The sequence below is a fragment of the Pezoporus occidentalis genome, unplaced genomic scaffold (genome assembly GCF_034315485.1).
Source record: "Pezoporus occidentalis ecotype Australia unplaced genomic scaffold, CSIRO_AGI_Poc_V1 ctg98, whole genome shotgun sequence".
NCBI classification, from domain to species: domain Eukaryota; kingdom Metazoa; phylum Chordata; class Aves; order Psittaciformes; family Psittacidae; genus Pezoporus; species Pezoporus occidentalis.
In genome coordinates, this window is record NW_026916347.1 from 2,217,197 (window position 1) to 2,240,375 (window position 23,179).

The window sequence follows — 23,179 nt, forward strand, 5'->3', positions numbered from 1 at the left end:
AAGAGCTGTTGGTACACTGTCTGTCTGTACAACATAATTAATTTCCCTGCCCCTCCTCCTTTTTTTCTCCTCACCCCCTTCTCTCCAGCAGAAGAAGACATGCATGAAAATGTAAGGCATGTTTTCCATGCACTGATCTCATTTTGAGCCTTAAGGCTGGCTGTCTTTTCTCCATGTAACTCCACAGGAAGCCCTCAGAAACGCCAGGCATGTTTTTTTCCAGCAGCAGTCACCGTGTTGCCGAGCTGACAGAAGTATTAAAAAAGGCAGTAGGGGGTGACATTAGCTGTCCTGTGCTCACTTAGTGCGCTGCAGTCCTGCCTCGTAAATGGCTGCCTCGTGGGCTGTTTGCGCTTTAAGCAGGCAACTGGAACCATCCTACCTACTACACTGCACAGGAAAGTCATTGCGATGCTTTGGCAGATACTAGATTGATTTCTGGAACACAAGGGTACCTTGTCTGGAAAGTGATAGTTGTTTTATAATGTTACCCAGTATTATTATTTTTTTTTTGCATTGCTATTAAACAGATACTTTTATACATATTCAGATATATGAGATGTCTTTTTTTGCAGAAGCAGTAGATCAAATGTTATTGACATTGTTGGTTCAGAGTCTGTTCCTCAGCAAGTTAAATATGAAGAATATGCAGGTGCAGGTGGGATATTCTTATTGCTAATATCATCTAAATTTTTGGTTCATATTACTTGAAAAATGAAACAGAAAACATTTCTAGGCATTCCTATGAAAATAAATTTAAGTATTCAAACAATATGAATTTACCACTTGGACTGCAAGAGAAAGGGACTATAAAGGAGAAAGCAAATGGATATAGTTTGAGTATAGGCTAAAGGATGCTACTGAATGGTTAGTTCCTGAGAGAGTGGGGACTAATCATATGAGGGAGCAGTTATGCTCTGCATGTTTGAACATCACCCAGACCATGCAAAAGAGTCCTTTAAATGTGTTCTCTTTTTTTTTGTCCCATTTTAAAAGCAGTATCTACCCATAGACAAATGCATTTCCCAGATTTCAAAGTCAAACACTCTGAATTTAGAATATGCCAGAAATCAATAAATTAATGCCAGATCTGTGCAATCACAGCACTCAATGACATATTCACTTGCTGATTTTATTGTAAGACTATCCATTTTGCTTTACCAGTACAAAGAGTGGAAGGTATGTATATCCAAATCCATACCTTCAAAGGAGTATTTAGTTTTATTAACTATAATTCTGTCTCTTCCAGTCAGGATCTTTGTAATATATATAACTGTAGCTTCTGTGTTTTGCAGCTAGCAGGAATGCTATAGACTCCAGTCATCTTCCTTACACAGAGTTAATATATCACTAAAATATATCCCTCCTGAGCAAATTCTGAAAACATAGTATTTATTCCTGTGGTTACATAATGACATAATGCATATACAAAGGGGCTGAATTCAGGCTGACATCTGAAGATACAATTTTGCAATCATAATAATACTTTTTTTAAATTGTGTGTCATTCCCAAAGCTTAAAAACGGAAGCCTCTCTCAGGCCTCCCAGGAATAACAGACTAATGGCAGAGATGGAGGCTCAGGGCAGTTGCTTGCAGACTAGAGGAGAATGGTGGGCTGGTAGCTGAGATATTTTGTTGCTTCACCTCCTCCCATACAGATGGGTCCAGCAGGGACCACTTGTGAAAGCTGGGCAAGAGAACTCTTCATGGTATGCCTGGGACAAATGTGGCTTTGACCTCAAAGGTGGGAATTGAGTCATGTCATTGCTGAATGTTTAGAACTGGTGTTGTAGTTACAGTAAAGTGGTATCTATGGTATTATGCCCAAAGCAGAAGGAGATGGTTTTATTTCTGCACAGAAGTTAATGTATCAGGATATATCAGACTGCAGGTGCAGATTTACAGATTGTTTCTGTTAGGGCTGTCACTTCAGAAGTTACTGAGCTGTCATACTCTGGCTGCTTGGTTATAGTTTTTGCTGAAAAGTCATTGAAGTTATAGCATGTGAAGATTATATTTTGCATTTATCTTTAGTGTGCTGAGACTGCACACACCCTATGCATGGAAGGAGATGTTACACAACGTGTGTTGCTGCTGAATTTTGCAATAGAAATGCAAATAGGATCCTGTCCTGGCCTAATCTATCAACATGCCAACTAAAAGCAGAGACAGCTCTTTAAATAACCCTGGTTTACCAGCAGAGACAGGGAGATTGGATACCTGTATCTGCAATCTGAGCCCCCAAGTGCAAGATTACCTCCCTGGTCTTTACAATCCTAAAGAAGTCCTGCCAGGTTGTTAATGTGTGGTTAGCATGTACTAGATGAAGAAAGTGTTGGAAGGCTTGGGGAATGTTTTTGGTGTAAAAATTCTGAATTTTGGAAAAAAGTAAATCTCTGTTTGCCAGCAAGTCATTTGAGACTAAGAAATCCAAGCAGCTGGGGTAGTGAATCTGAAGTTAACAAGAGTGCATGACCTAGCAGAAATCTGGGCACAATGCCTTTCCTTGAAAGAGGGGCTGGAGAGATCACAGGACATGGTAGGAGCAGTAATAGAAGGGACTAGCATAAATCTGAGGGAGTGGGATCCATGACTGGGAGAAAGGAACTGATTAAAGAATAGGCTCAACTGAAAGAGTAAAGTTCTGCATTTAGGACTGGCGGAGTGATGTAAGGGGTCTGCATTCACTTGGTGGAGCCAGTGTTTTTAGAAGCATCAGCACCTCCCTCTGCAGTTCTCAGAAATGCAGAACACCAAAGCAGGCTGTTTTCATGGGAGCACTCTTACAATTCATCTGAGCATGAGGATGTAGCAGTACAGAGCATTAAACATGCTGACGTGCAGTAGGAACAGAGCCTAGCTATGTGGTCAAAACAAAGAACTCAGAAGCCAGGTCCTTGTCACAAGCCGTTTCCCTTTTCTGTATCTTAAGTTTCTCATCTTCCCTCCCTGCTCGAGGAGCAGAGGTTGTGATGGCTACTCCACTGCAGGAAGGAGTGCTAAGCAGTAGTAGGGGTTTTCAGTGTGAAACTCTTCCTGTGTTCAGATGGGAGCATATGAAGAAGGACATAGTGTGGCAGATGATTACTCGTCTGACTTGCTCTATCTGGGTTTCTGCTATAGTAGAGAAGATACTGGGAGCCCTTTCTCCAGCCTGTGCACCTCTACCTGTACCACAGCTCAGGGAACAGCTTTGCTAGTAGGTGCAAATGACAGGGTCTGACTCATGCTCTAAGTGTCACCAAGAAAAAAACCCAGAGCATCTTTAGCCAGATCTCTGCTCTTCTGGATATGCTCCTTCACCACACTACTTTGTTCCAGAGATATACTTCCTAGTAGTATCCCTTCATATCTGCTTCTGGGTTCGTTTGTTTTTTTTTGTTTGGATTTTGGTTGGTTAGTTTGGTTTGGTTTGTTTTTTTTTTGCTGTCTCTTTTTTGGGGGGAGGGGGGGAATTGTAAGGCTGTAGCTGCCCTCTGGATTTCTTCAGGGCTCCAAAAACCCAGGTTCCTGACTGCCGCCTCAAGCAAGCACAGCTGATTTCCTAAAGCTCTTTCTGTAGAATGATGCAGCAAGGAAAGGAGCAGGCAGGCTTTGCTGTGGCTCTTACCTAGAGAGCCATAGGAGTAGTGGTAAGGGCATGAACTTGTGTGAGCTGAACTAAGGGGAAATTTAAAGAATAGTGTTAGTTTTTGGCAGCTTTTTTTTCTTTTTTTTTTTTTTTTTTTGAGAGGAGCGTAGAGTGTAAGAGGTATGAGCACAATGCAATTGGAACTGTCTTCCAGATGCTATCATGAGCTAAGGGGTGCCGGCCCCTCTGGCTCGTGATGGGCTGGGACAGATGTCAGCTTTCATTACAGAAAGCAAGCACAAAGAGCAATCCCAGTGCCCACAGCTATGTACAAGACAAGCACCACCTTCTGCCACCCTCTTTTCTCACAGATATCTGATATTCTTTCCTTGAAACATTTGGGAAGTTGTTAAAACCTGAGAAGTGCACACAGAAACACTTCCTACATGGGGTTTTTGCTCCAGTGAAGTAAGAGAGGGAGGGTGAGTAGAGGCTATCTGCAGTAAAAGGGATGTGTCCTGGGTCTTCTAAAGCAAAGCTGTAACCACAAGGATTGCTTTCTAGTGATTGCAAATGGCTTCACTCAAGTATGAGCAGAAGAAATTTGATCTCATGTTTGTAGCAGTTCAAATGTGACAAAACTTGAGCCTAGAGCCCCCACCACTAAAGACTAGGCTAAGCGGATTTAATTTCCTTTGATCACTGAGCAGCTGGTAAGAGTGAAGCAACCTGTCATGTATCCTTAAGTTGTGATTTATGAGACGTGTGTGACAGTTTCAAAGTAAGATGAGACTTAAACATCAACCAAACCAACAGTCATTGCAGGGAAGGTCTTGTGAGTAGCACAGAGAGGAGGTGGGATTGTATTGCTCTTGCCATGATAACACGTTATTTGCTTCCCCAGCAAAAGTTGTGAAAGCAATGTATTTGATTTCATCTGCTCATAGTCATTTTAAACTCTGCGGCCCTAAATAACGTTAACCCTACTTTATGGACAAGTTTTTTGTAGCTGGTACACCCTGGGATCCCTCAATACACCAGAGAAAGGACAGAGAGAGTATATAACTACAGGTTTCATCTCTGTGATTCCTGATACAGTGGTGCCTGAATGTGTTGCTTTTATGTGTATCATGCAAAGTTATTGGAGCTGTTGCTGAGTAAATTATTAGAGATAGCTATGAGTGTTTATAGAAAAACATAAGATGTGACAATGAGTAGGAAGGGGCTTTAGGAAGTTCCCTAAAGCCACTGGATGTTGAGAAGGTATATGAAGATCAAGAATCACTCCTTACCTAGCTTGTTTCTTATACTCTTTCCATAAGCTTCTGCTACTAAGATGCAGGATAGTTAATTAGATGGGCATCTGAACTGACTTGGAGTAGCCATTCTTTTGTCCTTATTCTGTAAAAATGCTGCGTTCAGGAGATTTGTATGGGATGGGTAAATATGTTCCACTGACATGATTTTGTGACTCTAATTTCCTTGCATTGTTTTTTTTCCCTGGAGGGGCCATGTTAACACTACTAGAGTCTGCAGGAATAGATGGCTAATGCTAACCTCCTCCAGGGTTTTTGAAAACTGTGTGAAAACTGTTTGCATCAGTTAATTCCTTTGGAAATCTGCCTCTTTAACTCCAGAGCAGATATGCTTGTATTGCTATTTGCTTAAATGCAACTGGAACATTTACAAACAGCTCTTCTGAAAAACAAGAAAGAAAGAAAAAAACCCAAAACCATGTCTTTAATTCCCACTTACATCTGAATGAACAGAGCAATCAAGAGATGCAGGGCTCTGGGCAATACCTTAGAAGGTAAATATTCAATTATTTTATGTCATGTTTACTTCATTGATTAATGATTTTAGTGGCTGGTGGACTGGATTTTGTTCTGTTTTGAAAGAAAAGGAAAGTTTTTATTTAATCTATGGTAATTTCAGGCTGCTTGGTGTTTCAATGCAAGAGTAGGTACGAAACTGTTATGGTAGGGGTTCGGTAGTACATCTCTTTGTCAGATCTTTATTACTCACCTGAAAAAAAAATGAGCCCTGCTCTCCAAATAAGAACAATTGACTCAGCCCACGGGCCTTAGGATTTCTAACAGCGCAAATGTGTTTAATTCTATTGTGGGTGATATAAAACTGAAGAAATGGATTTGGCACTGGTTGCTATTACTGGCTGAATAGTACAGAAGACAATGTACTGGGGCTTGGAGTTTTAAGGTTTGAGAAAGGGTGGTACTTGCTTTCTCTCCCTCAAGGCCTGCTTAAGTGTCCTGCTCCTGCCTTAGGTGAAGTAAAAACGTGTTTAGTGCCAGACCATATTAGTGATCATGAGCAGGCCCCCTTCACAATCCATGTACCTCCCAAAACCACACATATGATCTCTGGCACAGAGGCTGGATTTGCTGAAGTGGATTTCTTAGAAGTCTGGATTTCAACTTTGTGTTCATTTAGCTATTTTACACAGCTGCCTGAGGTTTCAATATTCAGTTACCTTCCTTTGGGGAAGAAAAGATCTTTCTGCTATTCAATTACTTCAGGAAACCCCGTGGTTTGCTAATGTGAGCAGAATTCCCCAGTACTCTCAGCACGAGCATACATGCCCCTAGCCACGTAATGGCACGCACAAACAGAGGCACTCCAGTTCAGAGACTTCTGTCTACAGAGACAGGTGTTCCTTTGGGATCTGCAGGAGAAGTGATGGGAAAACGCTAGCTTCCTCTAAGAAATAATTTAGAAGAGAAAGACAAAGAGATTGAAGGGATTTTCATCAAAAATTACTCACAGAAATCTTCCATGATTGTTTGGTTTTTGTAAACCCAGAATTAAAAAAATCTTCTGTGCCCATGAAGTGACTTAAAAACGAAACCCCCATTTTGCTCGTAAAATAATTGCTTTTCAGTAAAAAAAAAAAAAAAAAGGCAGAAACAAGATTTTATTTCAATTATTTATCAATTTTTTATGTTATGCTGGCATCCAAGACTGAAATCTTGTGTAGCAGTGCAGACCTGAATTAGCCTATGTGTATTTTGGGATGGAGGCAAGGAAGGTTGTAGACTTGGTTCCAGAACTAGTGACGTAGCAACAAAGGCAAAAAGTGAAGGAGAACCATGCTTGTTCTACATATCATCGTGTAGACTTTACATGATGTAGTAGAACCAATGCTATTTCTGGGTCTTTTTTGCATGCACAAAAAATAATGCACAACTTTTGTTTGTATGAAGTTTGGTAGAGCTGAGATCACTGAGATCTTAAGAGTAAAAACAGACTTTGTGATACTTCTCATACTTGTCAATCAGTTCTCTCAAGAGCATTGCACTAGATTTCAGAACCAGAAAACTTCTATTATGTAAATACCTCTCAGATCTATTCCCTCTGTATGCAGCCATTTGGTACTTGCAGGTGGACGCAGGCTGCAAAATTCTACACTTGTATCTGGATTGCATAGAGTTCAGAATTGTGTTGATTTACAGGGGGAGCTTAGCAGTGAGAAGTTTTCTTAGTATATAAGGTAGTATTTCTGTTTTAAAATTGTGGGAGCATTTGTGTTTTGTTGTAGTATGAGTGTTTGAAAGGATGTTTGCAAATAGAGGGTGCTTCATCTGAGATAGGCTAATAGCCAGATGATTAGCTCCTGCCTCCTTCCCTGCAATTGTAGGAGATACTGGTTGGAAGTTTTGTTCCAAACTGGGCACAGTCAAGAGAGGTTTCTAAACTATTCCAGGATGCTTAACTGAATCTTCAAAACAACTGGAATCATAGACTCATATATTTTGATTGGCCTTCTGTATAAGACAGGAAGGAGAAGTTCCAGGGCAAGGAGTTTTGTGTTACCAAGATTTCAATCCACTGTATGCTGATTCAGCTAGCCATGTTGAGTTAGGTATTTAGTAGGTATATTAGATTTTTTCCTTGTTCATTGCTCCTTGGGATCCCTTTTCAGGGTTTTTTCAAGTATAGATTTCACTAGGATCTAAATAAAAGTATTTGCCTTTTCTCTATATTCTAAATATACATTTATTTATTATATGCCACTGTTTTTCTCTATGTCACTTGTTTCCTCAGTGCTCCAACCCCCTGCCTGTATAACTGTCCATATTTGCTGTCTAACAAAGTTTTGCAGTGCTCACTCCTGCAACATTTGCAAGCTTTTCATATTCTGTATTAATGTTGCTAAATATAGCTACAGAGAGATGGGGAAGGAACAGATTTACTGGGGGGAAAGAGTGTCAGACCCTCTTACTACTAATAATACAGAGGCTTGCACTGTCAGTCATATGGTGATTTTGTGGCTGCATCCCTATAGACCTCCCAGACAAGGTGACAGCTGGTTTAGTACATACATATGTCCTTCTGCACCATTGGGTCTTCCTCTTTGCTGTCTCTATCTCCTGTGTTACTCACCCCTGCCTTCATTATACTCGCTTCCATACTAGGTCACATTCAAGTGCTCTGTGGCAGTTGTGCAGGGGCATAGAGCATTGGAAGGAGTGCTGCTCTTTGGCAAAGAGCACTTTTACATCTGCGAGTGCTTTGTGTTATCCCCTCTAGAAGAAGTGTACTGCACACGTCACTGCTTGTCCAGGTGAGTCATTCATTCCTCCCAGGGATCTGCTTGTTTAACTTCAGTAGTGGCACATGGATATGCAGAATTTGCACAGACTTTGAGGGAATTTCAAAAGGGATATTAGCACAAGAAGTTTGCCATCTTTTCCATCTGTTCACAGAATTGTTTAACCTAACTAACACAGGTGCTTGTTCACAGGCTTTGTGAACTCCTATCTCCGACAGATGGAGATGGTGGGCAGTCTAACACACACTGCTGTTTTTCAGTTCTTTTAAAGTGTTGTTAATGTTTTTTTTCTGATTGGCTTTTATTCATATGGAACAGTCATTACAGGAGCCGTTAGCTCCATTGTCTCATAAGGTTTTTGTTTGTTTCTCCAAGACAGAATTGTAATTAATACTTGGCACACTACTACAGTCTTTGCCTCATGATTTATTGAAACAGATCAATATGGAAAATGAGTCTGTTAGACTTAGCTCTTTGCACATACTGTGTGCTCATGTGCAAAGCCTAGTGAGATAGTGAATAACTCAGTGTTTTTACTCCCCGACTGTCTGCTCTGCATCTAGTTCTTATGAAGTCCAGTATCAATCAATCTGATAGGTGACTTGAGGATGAATTGAACTTGGTCTGATAAAAGCTTAGGTTGTTTTTCTAAGGGATTTGCTATAGGCTAGGCTGAAAACAGCAATAACAGTATATATACACAACTAAAGTAATAATGAGTTAACTACTTAATTATTAGATACAATTAATTGCTATTTGTAATAGCTGTGTGTCCATATGACAGTTGTTCTTGACCAAGGCTTTCAGGTTCTCCCACCCAGTTCCTTCCCTTGTTGTCAGACTTCAGTGTGTGCAAAACATTGCTGTCTTCCTATTTGCATGAACTAAAATGTTTCCAAACCTACCCTTAGCCTCCACAGGCTCTTTATTTCATTTTGTGAACTAGTACAAAATCTGCCTTCAGTATTTAGCTTTATTTTCAATTCATGTATATTCCAGCTGGTACTGCTATCTTAGTTTTTTTATTCATTTTTAGGGATTATTTGGATGTTCATTAGGGTTCTCCTAATTTTTTTTTTGTTTTGTTTGCTTTAAATTAATTTCTATTTCTTTATGTTTTCCACTTCCAGCATCAGTGATCCATTTATTTTCAACTTATGTCATAAAGATAATGCTGTGGGAGACCAGATGTGTTCTCGTTATTCATATCATGATATAAAAGAGATTCATTTGATGCGCTTTCTTCTGCAGGTAGGAACTAACACTAATGGAATTAATGCCTCAGTCATTCGAGGGAAAGCTGCAGGAGGAGTAACAACTTCTGACTGAAAACTACTTGCATGATTTTTACTAAGACTGCTGAGATTTCTTTTCTTGAGTCCCAAAATGCTTTTGCTCTTATCATTGCTTCATTAGCCTTTGGTAATACAAACTCCTGCCTATATTCACCAGGGTGTCTAAGCATCCTCACTGGAGTGGTTGGCTTATTAGTAGTTAGGCTAACAATGTTCTTCACAGTTTATCCCCATGTTTTTGAAAATAAGACAGTTTCCTGTGTTTAATGGAAGCTCCCAGTTAGTGTCTAACTTTCAGTAATACTCAGCTCCCACAGACTTCAGTAATTTTGGACATGAGTGGAATTATGGGTATGTCTAACGTACTTACTCTAGGCCTCTTGGAATAACTTTCAAGTTGTGCAAGTGAGTCAATAAATGAATCATAAATTGAAGCAGAGGTATGAGAGCTTCTGCTTGCTCTAGAGGGTTTTGGTACAGTCTAAAGAGTAATTCAGAGACTCCATTTGACAGAAAATGTGAAGTTTGACTAGTTTGACATGATTAGTTACCTGTTAGTTTGAATCCATTTTTGGAAGGTTGAAATTCAGCACAAATAAGAAATAATTTGGAAAATTCAAAATTTGGAGAAAACTAGGGCTGATAAGTATGGCGCTTATCCATGACTCAGCCCCATTTCATTTTATATTTAATTATGTATGCAAAATGGATGAGCAGGTGAGACTTGCTTCAGGATATAACATATTTCAGTGGTCAGGTCACTCTCTAATCATGTATAGGAATGTTGTCTTGTTCTGAGCAACTGCATGAATCTTATTTTCTTACATCACTGATGAGCAACCTGAAGAACAGAACTGTAACCTCTTCTGGGTTTGTGAATAGCATCAAAGTTGGCAGTGGAATCCTGCCACCACCTCATATATTCACATGTCTGTGTATGCATAGATTTTTTTAAACATGTAAATTGGAAATGCTTTGTGTGACCAAAAATGAAAAACGGAAGTGATTATGAACAGTCTTTGAGTGGGCCTGGGGCAGACGTGGGGCTTGCTGGTTTGAGGGGGCTTTGTGGTTTGTTCTTTGTGAGGGTTTTGTTTGTTTATTTTGGTTTTGTTGTGCTTTGTTATGCTTCAATTAATGAACTGAAAACACGGGTATTTGTATCAGGCTCTCAAAATCTTGTACTGGGACTCCATGCCACGAACTGCTTTGAAAAAATATTGCGGTAAAAGAAGAAAACTGATTTCTTATGCTTTCCCTGCAAGGCAGGTGGATCAGCTGTTTGGGCAGCTGCTGTGCCTCAAAGAGCTGATCTCCTGTTCATGCACATAATACAGCTCAGAGCAAAGCACTGTGAAATTACACGGCCCAGTTCTGTAATGCTGACACTTGAGCAGGCTTGGTCTGGAAAGCTGAACTTCAGAGCAAGTGGAGTAAGCTGTTTCTTGTTGTAGCTGTTCTCATATTACCTTTCTGCATTATACTTCATTTGTGAATCATGCATGGGGCAGTTGCCATTGTGGTGTTTTTCTAGGCTTGTATTGCACCTGCCACATTTGGATTAAAACTCATGTCTGGGTTTGACTTGCTGACTTTGGACAAAAAAAAAACCACTTACTGAGAAAATAATAGGATTATATGCAGATGCCCAATATAACAATGTGTGGAAACATTGGGGAAAGAAGGGGATTCATTTTTCAAGTTTGATTATTTAAAACATCAGTGAGAAATATTACAGACTCACATACCTGCTCCGCTGCTTCTGGCCAGAAGAAACTATTTTGGCATTTCTGTTGAATTCATTCTTCATTTAGAAAGCAGCATGGTTGCTTTCTTAAAGAAGCTGTTATTTAGCATTCCCTTTTCATATTATCTTTATCACTAATTATAAATTAATGCTACTAGTGTCTTGTAAATCACACTGAGATTTCAAGAAAAATGCTTTGAAAGCAGCAGGAAGAGGCAGATGATGGAGCCAATATCTGGAGTTTGTTTTTTCCTCAAGGCATTTGAATGAACTAATCAACCCAGTAGGACCATTCTTACAGTTGGAGAAATTTGGGGTATTCGGCATATTTTGCTCTACTTCTTCACACTTGATACAAAGTCAGCAACTTTTCATTTTTAAAGCCCTGAAGAATTGGACAGGCCATGACAGGCTCTTTGCAGCAACAGGTTTGTTCTGCAGCTCTTCAAACTGTAAATTTACCTTTCCAGGAGATCGCCTTGGAAATATTCTTCAAAAATGGCTATTCCAAATTTCTTGTCTGCCACGACAGTGACCGAAATAAGATATTTAAGAGGTAATCATTTATCCTGGCTTCAAGTGTTTGCCTTGTTCTGCCCCAGGGGCTTTTTCTTCAGTCGCAGCTCCTTGGTCTTTAATGAGTTAAGCAAAGCCATGAAATTTTCCTTTTGCTGACCTGTAAGTTCTTCAGAGCCATTGATTTAATAAGGCAGCTAATGCATGTGTAGGACTCTTCTAGCACCCAGGAGTGTGTTGTATGTTCCTGCATCCCAAGAAATTGCAATTATAGATGTGTTGCTGCTTTTCACTAAGAGCCACCTCCATCTTACTTCACAGTACTGTATGAAAGGAGGTTTTTTTCTTGTTTTCTTCTAATATAGAAAGTTTCATTAGCTTCTTTAGGGATAAGATGTTTGGTTTTGTTTTTTTTTTTTCCTCTGGCTCTGATTTTGGTGTGCAGCTGACTCTTAACAGTGGAAGTTTTGTTTTAAAAGAATTCACTTTATGTGCTTGTTTTGTTTGTTGGAACTTTAATGTAAGACTATGAAGTGAATAATTTGCACTTTGTTTTCTTGCTCTTTTTTTTCCCTACTGCTGTTCTGGCAGTTATATCAGGTTTACTCTCACCATACTTTACACAAGAAAAATACTTCAATATGTAGTACTTCTGGTAAATTCTGCATCCTGGACTGAGGATTGGTACTGTTAATTTCTAAACAATCACTGAAGTTCCTTCTGCTCCTGAAATCTCTGAGCAGTTTCTAATGGATTATTGCTTTTGCTGTGTTGTCTGGCAGCTCTATCCTAGGTTAGAGTCTCAGTGAAATGCTGTGGTGTCTTTCAGAAAGAAAGTTGCTATCAGGACATGATAAAGATTACATATACAAATGTAATGTGTACAGATAACCATTTAAATTGTTATAATGTGACCTTTCATATCTTCTGTAGATTTTGCTCATTCCAACCTGCTTTGAAGTCAAAGGGGATAACAGAAGAGTCCCTGAATATAAGGTAAAACATAAGAAACATTGGATAACTGTAGATAAGTGCAATTATAAAACAAGTGTAAATAACTTGCACCTTAAAAAAAGCATCTAGAAACTTACCTATTTGTGCCCCTATTTTAAAGACTGAAAGCTATCCCCAGAACTCTGAAAAGTGTTCTGAAGTGCAATGTCCACAGTATGAAAACATGAAGAATGTGTTGAGTAGCTGGTTGTGCATAGTTGGTTAATAATTATTATCTCCCTAATATGATTCATTAGTAAACTCTACACAGATGGCTAGTGTGGGAAAGAGGCAGACAGTGAGCTGAGTTTAGGGCTAATCCGTAACCCTTCTGCATAATGGCCTCTTTGTTGTGTGGACAGTGATAGATGTACGTATGGAAGTTTTGGTATGTGGTAGTAACTGTGCGGTGGAGATTCCAACTCGTCCCTCAGATTTACCACTGTAGGAAAAAGTTTTCTCCTGGTGGGACGTGATTGAGAATATGTTCCATGCTGGCCTTGAGTTACTTGCATACCTGTAGCTCTTCTCAGTTTGGATATCTGAGGAACACAACCCTAAGTGCCTACCTGGTGCCCCCTGAAGTGATCACCTGAAGGCCAGAATCTGTTGAGACCTGAGGGGCAGATTAACACTATGAATTGTTGCGTCCTGTGTCAGCTGTACTCTTTTTCATTTTCACTCTATCTGTTGTAGATCATTACTGATCTTGTAAGAGAACATTTTCACCCTTAGGTAGCAGCCACCAGCTCACAAAAAAATGTAGGTGCAGGGTGCAACCAACTCTGGCTAGAGCCTAACCTATGCCAGAGGTGATGGTTGACTCTATGGAGATGTTCTGTGTGGAGTAATCAATAACTCACCCCAGGATTTCCTTTCCCTGCTCTTGCTGGGTGCCCAACAGGTGGGAATGTCTTGAGATAAGATCTCCTATGGCTGCAGAAACTCTGGGCTTTAGCTGGGCTCATGATTATTGTGAGAAACATTTGACTTGTGTATGTCTTGGCGACCGAAGCAGGTTGTATGTCTAGGTTTAAAGTAGCCTGTCCTGAATTCTGTAAGGCTCTGCCTCCAGTTTTACTCCACTTGCTGAGAGAGGACCTTATGCACTTTTAGCATATTTGAGAATGTAAGCTGCCTTTGCCATAGCTTTGGCAGGGCCATGTTAGAGCACGAGCTAAAATAAAATAAAGAAGATACTGCCGCTGCCTAAGAAAAGCAGCTCCTAAGTGAAAAGTTAGAGAAAATTACCCCAGTGGGCATGCTTCCCTTTACCAAGCTCCAGTCTGGGAACTGAAGGACTGAGGACTTGATGAGTTTACTTTTCCCTCATTTGAATTCTGGAGCCTCTTAGAAAAATTCAAGAGCAGCACAAGGGGCTTCTTCCCCATCTAGGGGGCAATGGCCATGTTTCCATAGCATCCCAGCTTTTCCTGCCCTACCTGAAACAGGGAGGCAGGCCAAACAAAGCTATTTGCCCAGACACACTATTAATAAGTGCACAGCTGATGCATGGAAAAAAGAAATTGCTAGTTTGATGTATCATATGATGTTGAGGTGATAATATTTCTGGGAAATGCCATACACTTTTTTCACCTAGTTCATAGGAATAATACACAGTTCTGACTCGCAGACTCTACTGTAGCCATTTAAAAACAGTAATGGACTGTTACTGGACAACTGGGTATTTTGCCCCTGGCACTTTATTCTTCATTTAAATATACTTAAATGTTTGCTGTTACCGTGTGTTACTGCAGCCACAGACATCACCTCTTCTCATATCATGCTTGATTGCTTTTATAAATTGCTCATTACTTATACCTGTATGTTGCTATTTGCAGGCTGTCAGCACTCTCTGCCCTAGGGATGTGATTGAGCAAGTGAATGCATGTGCTTAGGTGCACTTGTGCATGCGCACATGTGAACAGACAGCTAAAAGTACTGTGGGGACACCAGACCTAATTTCATCAATTCACCAGTTGCCTCTTGCATCATGGAAGAGGGTGACTTTTCTTCTCTTAAGCATTACTGAAGTGATACACCCAGAACATTTAGAAAGAGCAATCTTTTCCCTACTTCTCCTCCCTTCTGTGTGTTCCTTGGAGGGAGAATCAGAGGCAGATGAAACATGATGAGTATAGGTAGTGATGCTGATTGTGTCATGCAAGTTAGAGACCACTGCACCAAGGTATAGCACTCAAAATCACAGAGAACTTGCTTATGCAGAATCTGGCCCCTTGATGGCAAGAAGGATCACTGTTTTTTAGCTTTTAAGATTGTGCTTGCACTGCTTAGTTCCTCCTAAGTGTAATGTTTGTGTCTGCTGCCTATGCTGAATTGGAACAGGCTCATAGTTCCTTTTATCATAGTGCCTGAGATTGTCTGAGGGGCTGGTGACAGCCATCAGCAGCAGAACTTTCCAGGTCTGTTCCTTTTCCCCCAAACATTATTTACTGAGACTAGTTCAACTATGTCTCACTCTAGAAAATGGACAGAACTAATGTTTAGTGCTCAGTGGAGTGCAAGTGAAGTTACTAGAAAAAAAACTCTCTTTTTTAAAGATTCCCTCACCAGACATGTGCTCACACAAAAGGCCAAAAAAGCCCAAAAACCACCAAACAAGCCCAAAGAAGGAGAATATGTTGTAGAAACAGCCCAGATGGAAACAGTCCTTCCTTTCCCAAATGAACCTTTTCCCAAATATCCATCTGGTTTAGTCGGTTTGGAGACAGAGATCTGCTGCTTCTAAAACGTAATAGATCTTTAAAGAAAGAGAACCGCAGAAAAAGGGAGGAGGAAGGTCAGCTTTTTATTAGCTTGGGCTGGACTTCATGGAACATGGTCTGTGGAGTACCTTGGTATGTTTCAAGCCTGTATGTCTTTTAATCTCCATTCTTCTTGGTTATCCTTTGCAGTGGAATTGGGTGTAAGGAGTAAAGGGAAACTTAGCTTCTTTGAAGAGCTAGGTGTCTCACTCTTTAATTTACTCAGCTTGTCCTTCTCACCCTGACACACCTTCAGGCAGGAAGAGCACAGGTCTTTCTCTTGTACTAAGTAAAGGGTTTCTATGCGTTTAATGGAGTCTGCATACTCTTCTTGCTCTATTGAATCTGGAAAAGGATTTCTGTCTGCACTCAGTTTCTTGAGCTTGGGAAGATTTTTCACACTGTTTGGGATGGTGGTCAAGGAATTGTCGAAGAGACCTATCTCCTGAAGTTCCTTCAAGGCCCCAAGGCTGGTAGGAATACTGTCAAGACAGTTCAAGCCAAGGTTGAGAATATGAAGGTTCTTGAGAAGGTTCAGCTCCTCTGGCAAATTTTTGGTGGTCAGCTTGTTGTTGGATATATTCAGGTAGAAGAGGTTCTGAAGTGTACCTATTGCCTTGGGCAAGTCCTCAAGTTGATTAGTATGCAGGTCCAGCCAGCGCAGTTTCTCAAACTTCTGGATGCTGTTCGGAATCTTTTTTAACATATTTCTGCTCAAATCAAGTTCATCCACATCAGCCAGTTTCAGAATGCAATTGGGGAAGGTAGTGATACCCATCTTGCTTAAGTCAAGACGACGTGCTCCATCAGGAGCTATCCGGATGGAATTTTTGGCAATTTTCAAGGTGATCTTCTTCCCTTTTGGTTTCCCCTTGGCCATCTCTCACTAAAAGACAGACAGATACACCAGACTCTGTGGATAAAGTGTAGAAACTCCTGTAAAGCCTTTGAAAGCAGTGACTGCTTGTCTCTAATTAAAAACAAAGTAATCACATAGTTAAAAATTTACTGCTGGACTCTTCAGAGTTTGTTGAGTTTTTTGTTGAGATCGGGACTTTTCAACCCTGAAGCTGGAAGTCTGAAAAGCCCTTCCTGAAAATACTTTTAGTAGGTGAAATTCTAACAATTTACATCATTGTTTTATTGCACTGTAGCACCTATATTACATTACAAGGTGAAATTATTCCTTTCATCCCTAGATACTGATTTGAGCTCAGCATGTAATGAAACTGAATGAAATGTGTTATTATCCATCAGCTGTTTGAGGACCTGAGCAAGATGTTTTGTGGGTCTCAATCCAGGCCTACACTTTAGGCCTGCACTAAAAGAAGTTATCCAAAATTGTACATATTATCCCAGACCGAGTTGCCTTCTTACATGCCTGGCAGCTGTTGACAGGTTGATTAAATGTCTTGTTTAATGGACCTAAGTTTTGGGCTCTGTCTGATGTTGGAAGATTGAGATATTTAAAACAAATGATAAAGAGTACTGTTTAAACCAGGAATATAGCAGGCTCCCAGATTTGCCAGACTGCTTGCAGTTCACACATCCCTTGCAGGGCAGACTGTAACAGGGGGCCTGTGTCAGCGCTGCTTAACCTTGCCTTTCCAGCCATGCTGTGGGATGGATGAACTCCCAATACCAAAGCACTCTGTTCCCAAAAAATGCATGTAAGTGTTGTGGTCAAACTTTTGATTCATACTGATGCTCTCAGCATGTGTCATGTGCTTTGTTGAACTGAGTCCTGTATGAGTAGTAGTCTACTGTAGTCTTAGGTTTGATGAACTATTTCTCTAATCAAAGGTCACCATATGCAGCTGCTAATTATAGCTAGTGACAAAGGAAATAATAGCTGATTCTTTGAAAATGGACAACAATGTCACTCTAAACCAGAACACAGAAAGGAGCATGGGTTACAGATGGTACTGGTGCTCTGGCATTTAATTGAGATAAGATTCAAATCACAGCTTTGATGAATGGTTGTTTAGGACAAAATGTGGATTTGTCAACAATACATTTCCCTATTAGAAAGGCTTCACTACAAACCCTTGAGGCTTTCTGGCTACTCATTAATCATGTGCAAATACATGAAAGGGGAATTCAGGCTACAACTAAGGCACTTGAGCTCCTTTTCAATTACATGCGATAACCCAAAGTAATGCATAAGCAAGGGGGTTGCCTGCCAGTTACCATCCAACCTCCCAGGAGCTCTGTAATGAGGTAGATGCTTTAGAAAATCCTGGAAGCAGAACGGTGGGGTCAGTCTTGCCCTAAGGGTATGTTCCCAAATTGAATCTTTGTTATTTTATACAAAAATATTTAGACACAGTTAAATCTTTCTATGTCTGTCACTCCCACATTTCTGTCTCTCACTAGTACTTACAGGGCCATGTTACCATTTTATCTGAAGCCCTCTCACTCTTTGCTCTATGTAGCCTTAGAGTGTTCCTGTGGCAATACTAATTCTATTATTTCTATACTATAGACTGGTAACTGAAGTACCCTACAGTGAAAAATCAAGCACTTTTTTTTACCTTTGTTGATGTTAGTTTAAATAACTTATCAAGGAGTGGGTAGGAATTTCTAAAGATTAAAACAACAGCGTTTTTTTATCACAGTTCACTCATTTTAAGGTTTTGATGCAATATTCTTGCTGGCAATTCTGCAATGAAGTTCAGCTGCATGGGAAATGCCAGAGCCCTGCTGGTGGTGAAGGATGCCATAAGTCTCTTACCAGTGAACAGAGGGTGACTACCATGCTTCAGAAAAAGATCTGCAGGGCAGCTTCCTTGCATTTCTTCATGATGAAAAGAGCATTTCTGCTTCCCACAAATGATGTGAACCTTATGACCTGGTCCAGCTTTCTCTTTGTCTGTTTTTGTGTTGGATGAGTTGACCTAAACATTTTGATCAGTGAAGCTTTTCAGACAAGTTTGTCTTTAAAAACATGAAAGGGAGCCTCAAGGGATTTATTTTTTTTTTTAAATTAAAAATTTGAATTTATTTTATAACACTTTTTAAAACATCTTTAAAATTCTCAGAAAGAAAACATTTTGCTCAGCTCCTAATATTTTTTTCTGTTACTTTTCATTTAAAATCCAAGGGGGAAACACTGATTCAAACCTGTTCTTTTCTGAAGAATGCCAGCTAGCCAAGAAGTCAGCCTGTTCTGCAGCTGCCTGATAATGCTGGTTCCCAGCGTGGGTGTCCCTCCGTGCTGCGCGGGCCTAGGAGCACTAGAGGGAGCTTGGTGTACAAGGTTGAGGGCGGCAGGCTTTTCAGGAGTAACAGGAGTTTAACCTTTTGGGTTCGGGTTCTACTCTGTCAGTAACCTTTGCCAACTTGTTACGAAGTTTGAAACTGGACCTTTCAGATTCCTAAGAAGTCCAAACAAGCAGATCGGCGCAATTTTCCTGAAGATAGATGTCTTTGTATGATGTGCTGGATAATGCCCGGACATCAGAGATTAAATGCCTCCTTTAGTTGGATTTTTTTTTAAATCCTACTGTGGACCTCTAAGAGGCACTGATCAGGACAATATGAGTCCCTAGGGAGTGTTCATGCTTTCCAAATGCTATTTCCTTTGGGTTAAAAGTTGGAGCCATGTTTCAAACTCAGAAAAGGTGATTTGCTATCCCAAAGATAGGGATTAGAGTAAGTCTGCAGAAACACTGCAGCTCACCGGACAACTGGAAGGGGATGTGAATAGCTCTCCTGTCTCTGCATGCTTGTAAACAAATTATCAATGTTTCACAGGGCTGTAACTGGAAATAGTAGAGCTTACTTAGCCACATCTCATTTTCTTTAGGTCTATATATATGAGGGCTCCAGTTCTGTAGCCACTGATATTAAAAATTCAGGAATCGCAGGAGTCCTCCTTGCTGCAAATGTTAATTATGCCTGTTCAATCTCATGCTCACGGTGCATCTTCTGGAATAGCACAGGAAGAGGTACATGTGTTGCCCTGCTACCTATGAAATCATGGTAAGAGAGAACTCTCTTACTTGCTTTAAACCCTCACCCCACTGCCAGGTTCACCTTCTGAGTTGCTGGCAAGCCTTTGCCCAGAGGTGGGGCATTTCTATGTGATATAAGGTCTTGCTAAAGAGGATCTTAACTAGAAAATGCTTTCCTGTTTTATCTGCACTTGGTAAAATCTTTGGTCTGGATCTGGCTTTTGAAAGCCCAGGGCTAACCCCAGAGCTTTAGGAGTGTTTCACAGGCACAAACCTTTGAGGCTAAACTGATACAGAAATAAATAGAAAATGTGTCAGGGGCATCATGCCGTCTGTGGTGCTCTGTGTTGCTGGGAGCTGCAGGAACAGAACAGACCTTGGGCATAAGGGCTAAGACTGTCAGTGTGTCTCTGAGGCAAAGGAGGATTGGAGATTACTCCTTAACTGCACTTAAGCACTTGCACAGGGCCCAGTCATGACCAATTGTAGCTTAAGTCTGTTTTAAGGAGATCCAGTCCTAGAAGAATACAGATTTGGACCCTGGTGATGCATATCTTCTACCTGAACCTTCCTTCTTTTCTCAGTATAGGGCTGGTAGGAGCAGAACAAGCCTTCTGCCTGTGACACTGTCTGGGTGTTTCAGGACCTCTAACTCTATGCCTGTTCTTTTCCTCTCATAGGTTCCTGCTTCCTACTTCACTGCACCCAAAGCTGCACAGAGCCATTTTGATCTCATCTTGAACTAGTCTGTGAGAAAAGTTTTCTCTTTCTTCCTAAAAGCCTGTGTATTACAGAGCAGGCTTGCCAAATCCAACAGAGTTACACATGCTCTGGGGGCAGGAAAGCAGTGAGGTGACGTGTTCTAATTCACCCATAGAATAGTTCTGTGGAAATCGTAGGGTCATAGAATATTTTGGGTTGGAAGGAACCTTAAAGATTTTCTAATTCCAACCATGCTGCCAGGGACAGAGATACCCTCCTCTAGACCAGGTTGCTCAAAGCCCTGTCCAACCTGGCCTATTGGTGCTTTCATATAAAACTTAAACCCAACATTTGTATACTAAATGATTTTTCATGAATCAATGCAGTTCCAGCTACAGTAGGTTTTTATTTCCCTTCTTACAAGACTCTTACCATTTCTTTGTTGTTGGATATAACCTGTTGTGGAAGAGAGATTTATTCACTGACTATCTAAAATGCAGTCTCTTGCTAAAAGGGAGGTTTATACTAAATCCTGCCATGAGCAAGTAGGAAAAAAGAGGCTTTCTTCCTTATTTTTCTTACTTTTCTAGATCACTTCAGAGCTATTACACAGTGCAAGGTCACTTATAAAACCAACGCCCACCAAGAGTTAATAAAAATATAATTTCATGTTTACAATTCTGCCAGACTGCCCCCTGCATAAGATCTTACTGGCTAGCAGCTAGGAAGACTTACAAGCTGAGGTATAGATGTCACAAGCTCCTTGGGGCTTTTTTCAGTAGTGTAGGATGAACCTTCGTTACTGTGCAGTCGTCCTCTGCCAACTCTTCTCTGAGTCATGAATTAGTCTTTCAGTCTGTAAATAAGCAGAGAGCACAGGACTATTTCCTTTTTGCAGTCCTGCAAATTCTGAATCATACTTCCTTGATGGAAAATGGCAGCCCTTCAAGAAACTTGTGTATGTGAGTGTGCAGAGGGAGGAGGAGTGGCAAAAAGGACTTCCTCCGCTCCAGTCTTTCTATTCAATTCTTCTTCCACTGCCTGTGAAACTTTCGTTCCTAAGCAACAACAATGCTAAGTCCTTGGAGATCATCAGCGTAATGTTTGGTTCCAGCATGCAAGTTCAAGCCGGAGGGAAAAGAACTGAATGACATGCAGTGCCTGGAAACGTTAGATTTCAAACTATGCAGAAAGAAAAAAACATCTGGACCTCATTAGAAGCTGTTCACCAGTTTCTACCATCACCTTAACTGTCCATTTTAGTCATTTGGTTATTTCATTTTACTTGGCTATAACACAGTGTGAGATATTTTTGTGTGTGTGTGTGTTAAAACTCACAACATTTGTGATACCACCCTTGGCACATGCCAGATCAGATAGATATGGACACAGAAGGGAAGGTTTATTCAGCAGCACAGCAGAGAGGATATGAGCTGCAGTTTATATTCCTCTATCTGTGACCATTCAAAAGTGCAGCTGGTACAAGTTTCCCTTTGTAGCATGTGAATTTGCTGGAATTTCTCTCTCCAACTAGGGCTACCAAGCTCAAACTTTTAGTAATTAGTTGCAATAATTTCAAAATAGTATCTGGAAAAAAGAACTATGGAAGAGAAGTAGCTGTGTGTTTTGTGGTAGATATTGTTCACAGGAGATGCAACGTTGAGATCCCTCTCTTGCTGATAATGGGTCGCAGATATTATTGGCATCGAGAAACTGCCAGTGTTGATGTGCTTGCCTGATTCTGGGGATGCAGATTGCATTCTGCTCACCTCAATGAATTAATTAAATTTACTTGATGTTTTTCTGCACAATCCAAGTTGTGTCTGAATGCAGCATTTCTGCAGTGGAAATATTATCCCTTTTTCTAGTTTAAACCTGTGAGTATACAGGGTGCAAACAGTGTTCTGTAAAAGAGAGAGATTCCTTTCTCCTTCCCTAGGCCCTTCAAGACATCCTACTTCAAGGAGCCCTACTTGAATATTATACTTGTTTATAAATTTTTTATTATATTGCTCTATTCTTTGAGCACAGAGTCAGAATACCTAGAAGGTAGACCGGTACAATCAAACAAGGAGGACACTGACCTTTAGAATAAAGTAAGGTAACCTATCACTTTTCTGAGTTTGAGGGAGACTTGATTGTTTCACAGGGAAAGCTGACGTTGCTTTTGTTCTCTTTCTTCCTCTTTTTACAGTAGGATTTGGACCTAGGTTGTGGCTTACCAGGAAGGGGATTTTCCTTAGAGTATTTTTGGTAGTTGCAAAGATTCTTTAAGAGAAGTGGGTTAGGAGAGCCTTGGCACTGTTTTGCAGACTTAAGAAGTCTGGAGGATGGGAGACAAAAAGAAAATGAAAGCAGCTTTGTGAAGTCTAAGAAGCCTTTAAGTTTATTGAGATTTTAGGATTCATTTCAGTGGGGGCAAAAATCTTATCCTTTGAGATTATCTCATCTGCAGTGAATCTCCAAATGCATTGAGGTCCACCTGTCTCTAGCAAATTAAGAGCACTGGCTATCGCAAGAGTGAGATCATAGTCTGATGGTAATGGAGGAGGGATTAATAAATCACTTATGTATAGTGTAGCCAAAGGTGGATCATCATTAGTACACATCATGCTTAAATTCTGCCAGGGCCGGTGCCCTACAAATACCTTGTAGATTTAGATATCGATAGCTATACAGACACACCTCTTAGCATCACATAACTTCACCCCCTCTTGAAGTTTAGTTATTTACATTTATAAAGCACTTTTGTTTCTATTTCAAACCAACCTTTGATTATCTATTTTTTTTTAAATGCACTTACTGTGGTTGATTGGCTGCAGTTGATCTACTTCGAGCTTTGCTGTGCTAGCTAGAGAGGTGTTGGCAGGAGGAATGCTGATGGATTACCATGGAGAAGGGAGGAACAGGCTTGAGCTGGTAATGTGATTCGTGTTCTGAGCCTTTGTGAGTCAACAAGGGAGAATATAGAATTCTAGATCTCTGGGGAGTTGAAGGGAGCATCCTGCCTTGTCCCCTGAGACTCAGAAGGGTAGCTCTTACAGTGCTGTGACTACATTTAGC

At 40.5% G+C, this 23,179-nt stretch overlaps 2 protein-coding genes across 3 annotated transcripts in view; one reads left to right on the forward strand and one right to left on the reverse strand.

Moving 5' to 3' along the window:
- Positions 1–23,179, forward strand: part of WDFY4 (WDFY family member 4) — a 154,667-nt gene that overhangs the window by 97,600 nt on the left and 33,888 nt on the right. Inside the window, exons 44-47 of the mRNA XM_062606841.1 lie at positions 8,006–8,154; positions 9,273–9,393; positions 11,655–11,740; positions 12,634–12,696. Of these exons, the coding sequence (XP_062462825.1) occupies positions 8,006–8,154; positions 9,273–9,393; positions 11,655–11,740; positions 12,634–12,696 (419 nt within the window). The remainder of the gene's footprint in view (positions 1–8,005; positions 8,155–9,272; positions 9,394–11,654; positions 11,741–12,633; positions 12,697–23,179) is intronic.
- LRRC18 (leucine rich repeat containing 18) lies at positions 15,484–23,067 on the reverse strand. Of its 2 annotated transcripts, XM_062606832.1 has the most exons (4): positions 22,920–23,021; positions 21,909–21,991; positions 20,852–20,972; positions 15,484–16,344 (listed from the first exon to the last, which is right to left on the reverse strand). In XM_062606832.1, exon 4 carries the CDS (start codon positions 16,336–16,338, stop codon positions 15,559–15,561), a length of 780 nt encoding a protein of 259 aa, XP_062462816.1. In that variant the 5' UTR covers positions 16,339–16,344; positions 20,852–20,972; positions 21,909–21,991; positions 22,920–23,021; the 3' UTR covers positions 15,484–15,558. The 2 variants fall into 2 exon arrangements, with proteins under 2 accessions (XP_062462816.1, XP_062462815.1); XM_062606831.1 differs by lacking the exon at positions 21,909–21,991 and having other exon boundaries at positions 22,920–23,067.

What these genes read in the sequence shown, in the direction of transcription:
- LRRC18 (XM_062606831.1), bottom strand. Translation starts at nt 16,338, where the DNA reads ATGGCCAAGGGGAAACCAAAAGGGAAGAAGATCACCTTGAAAATTGCC.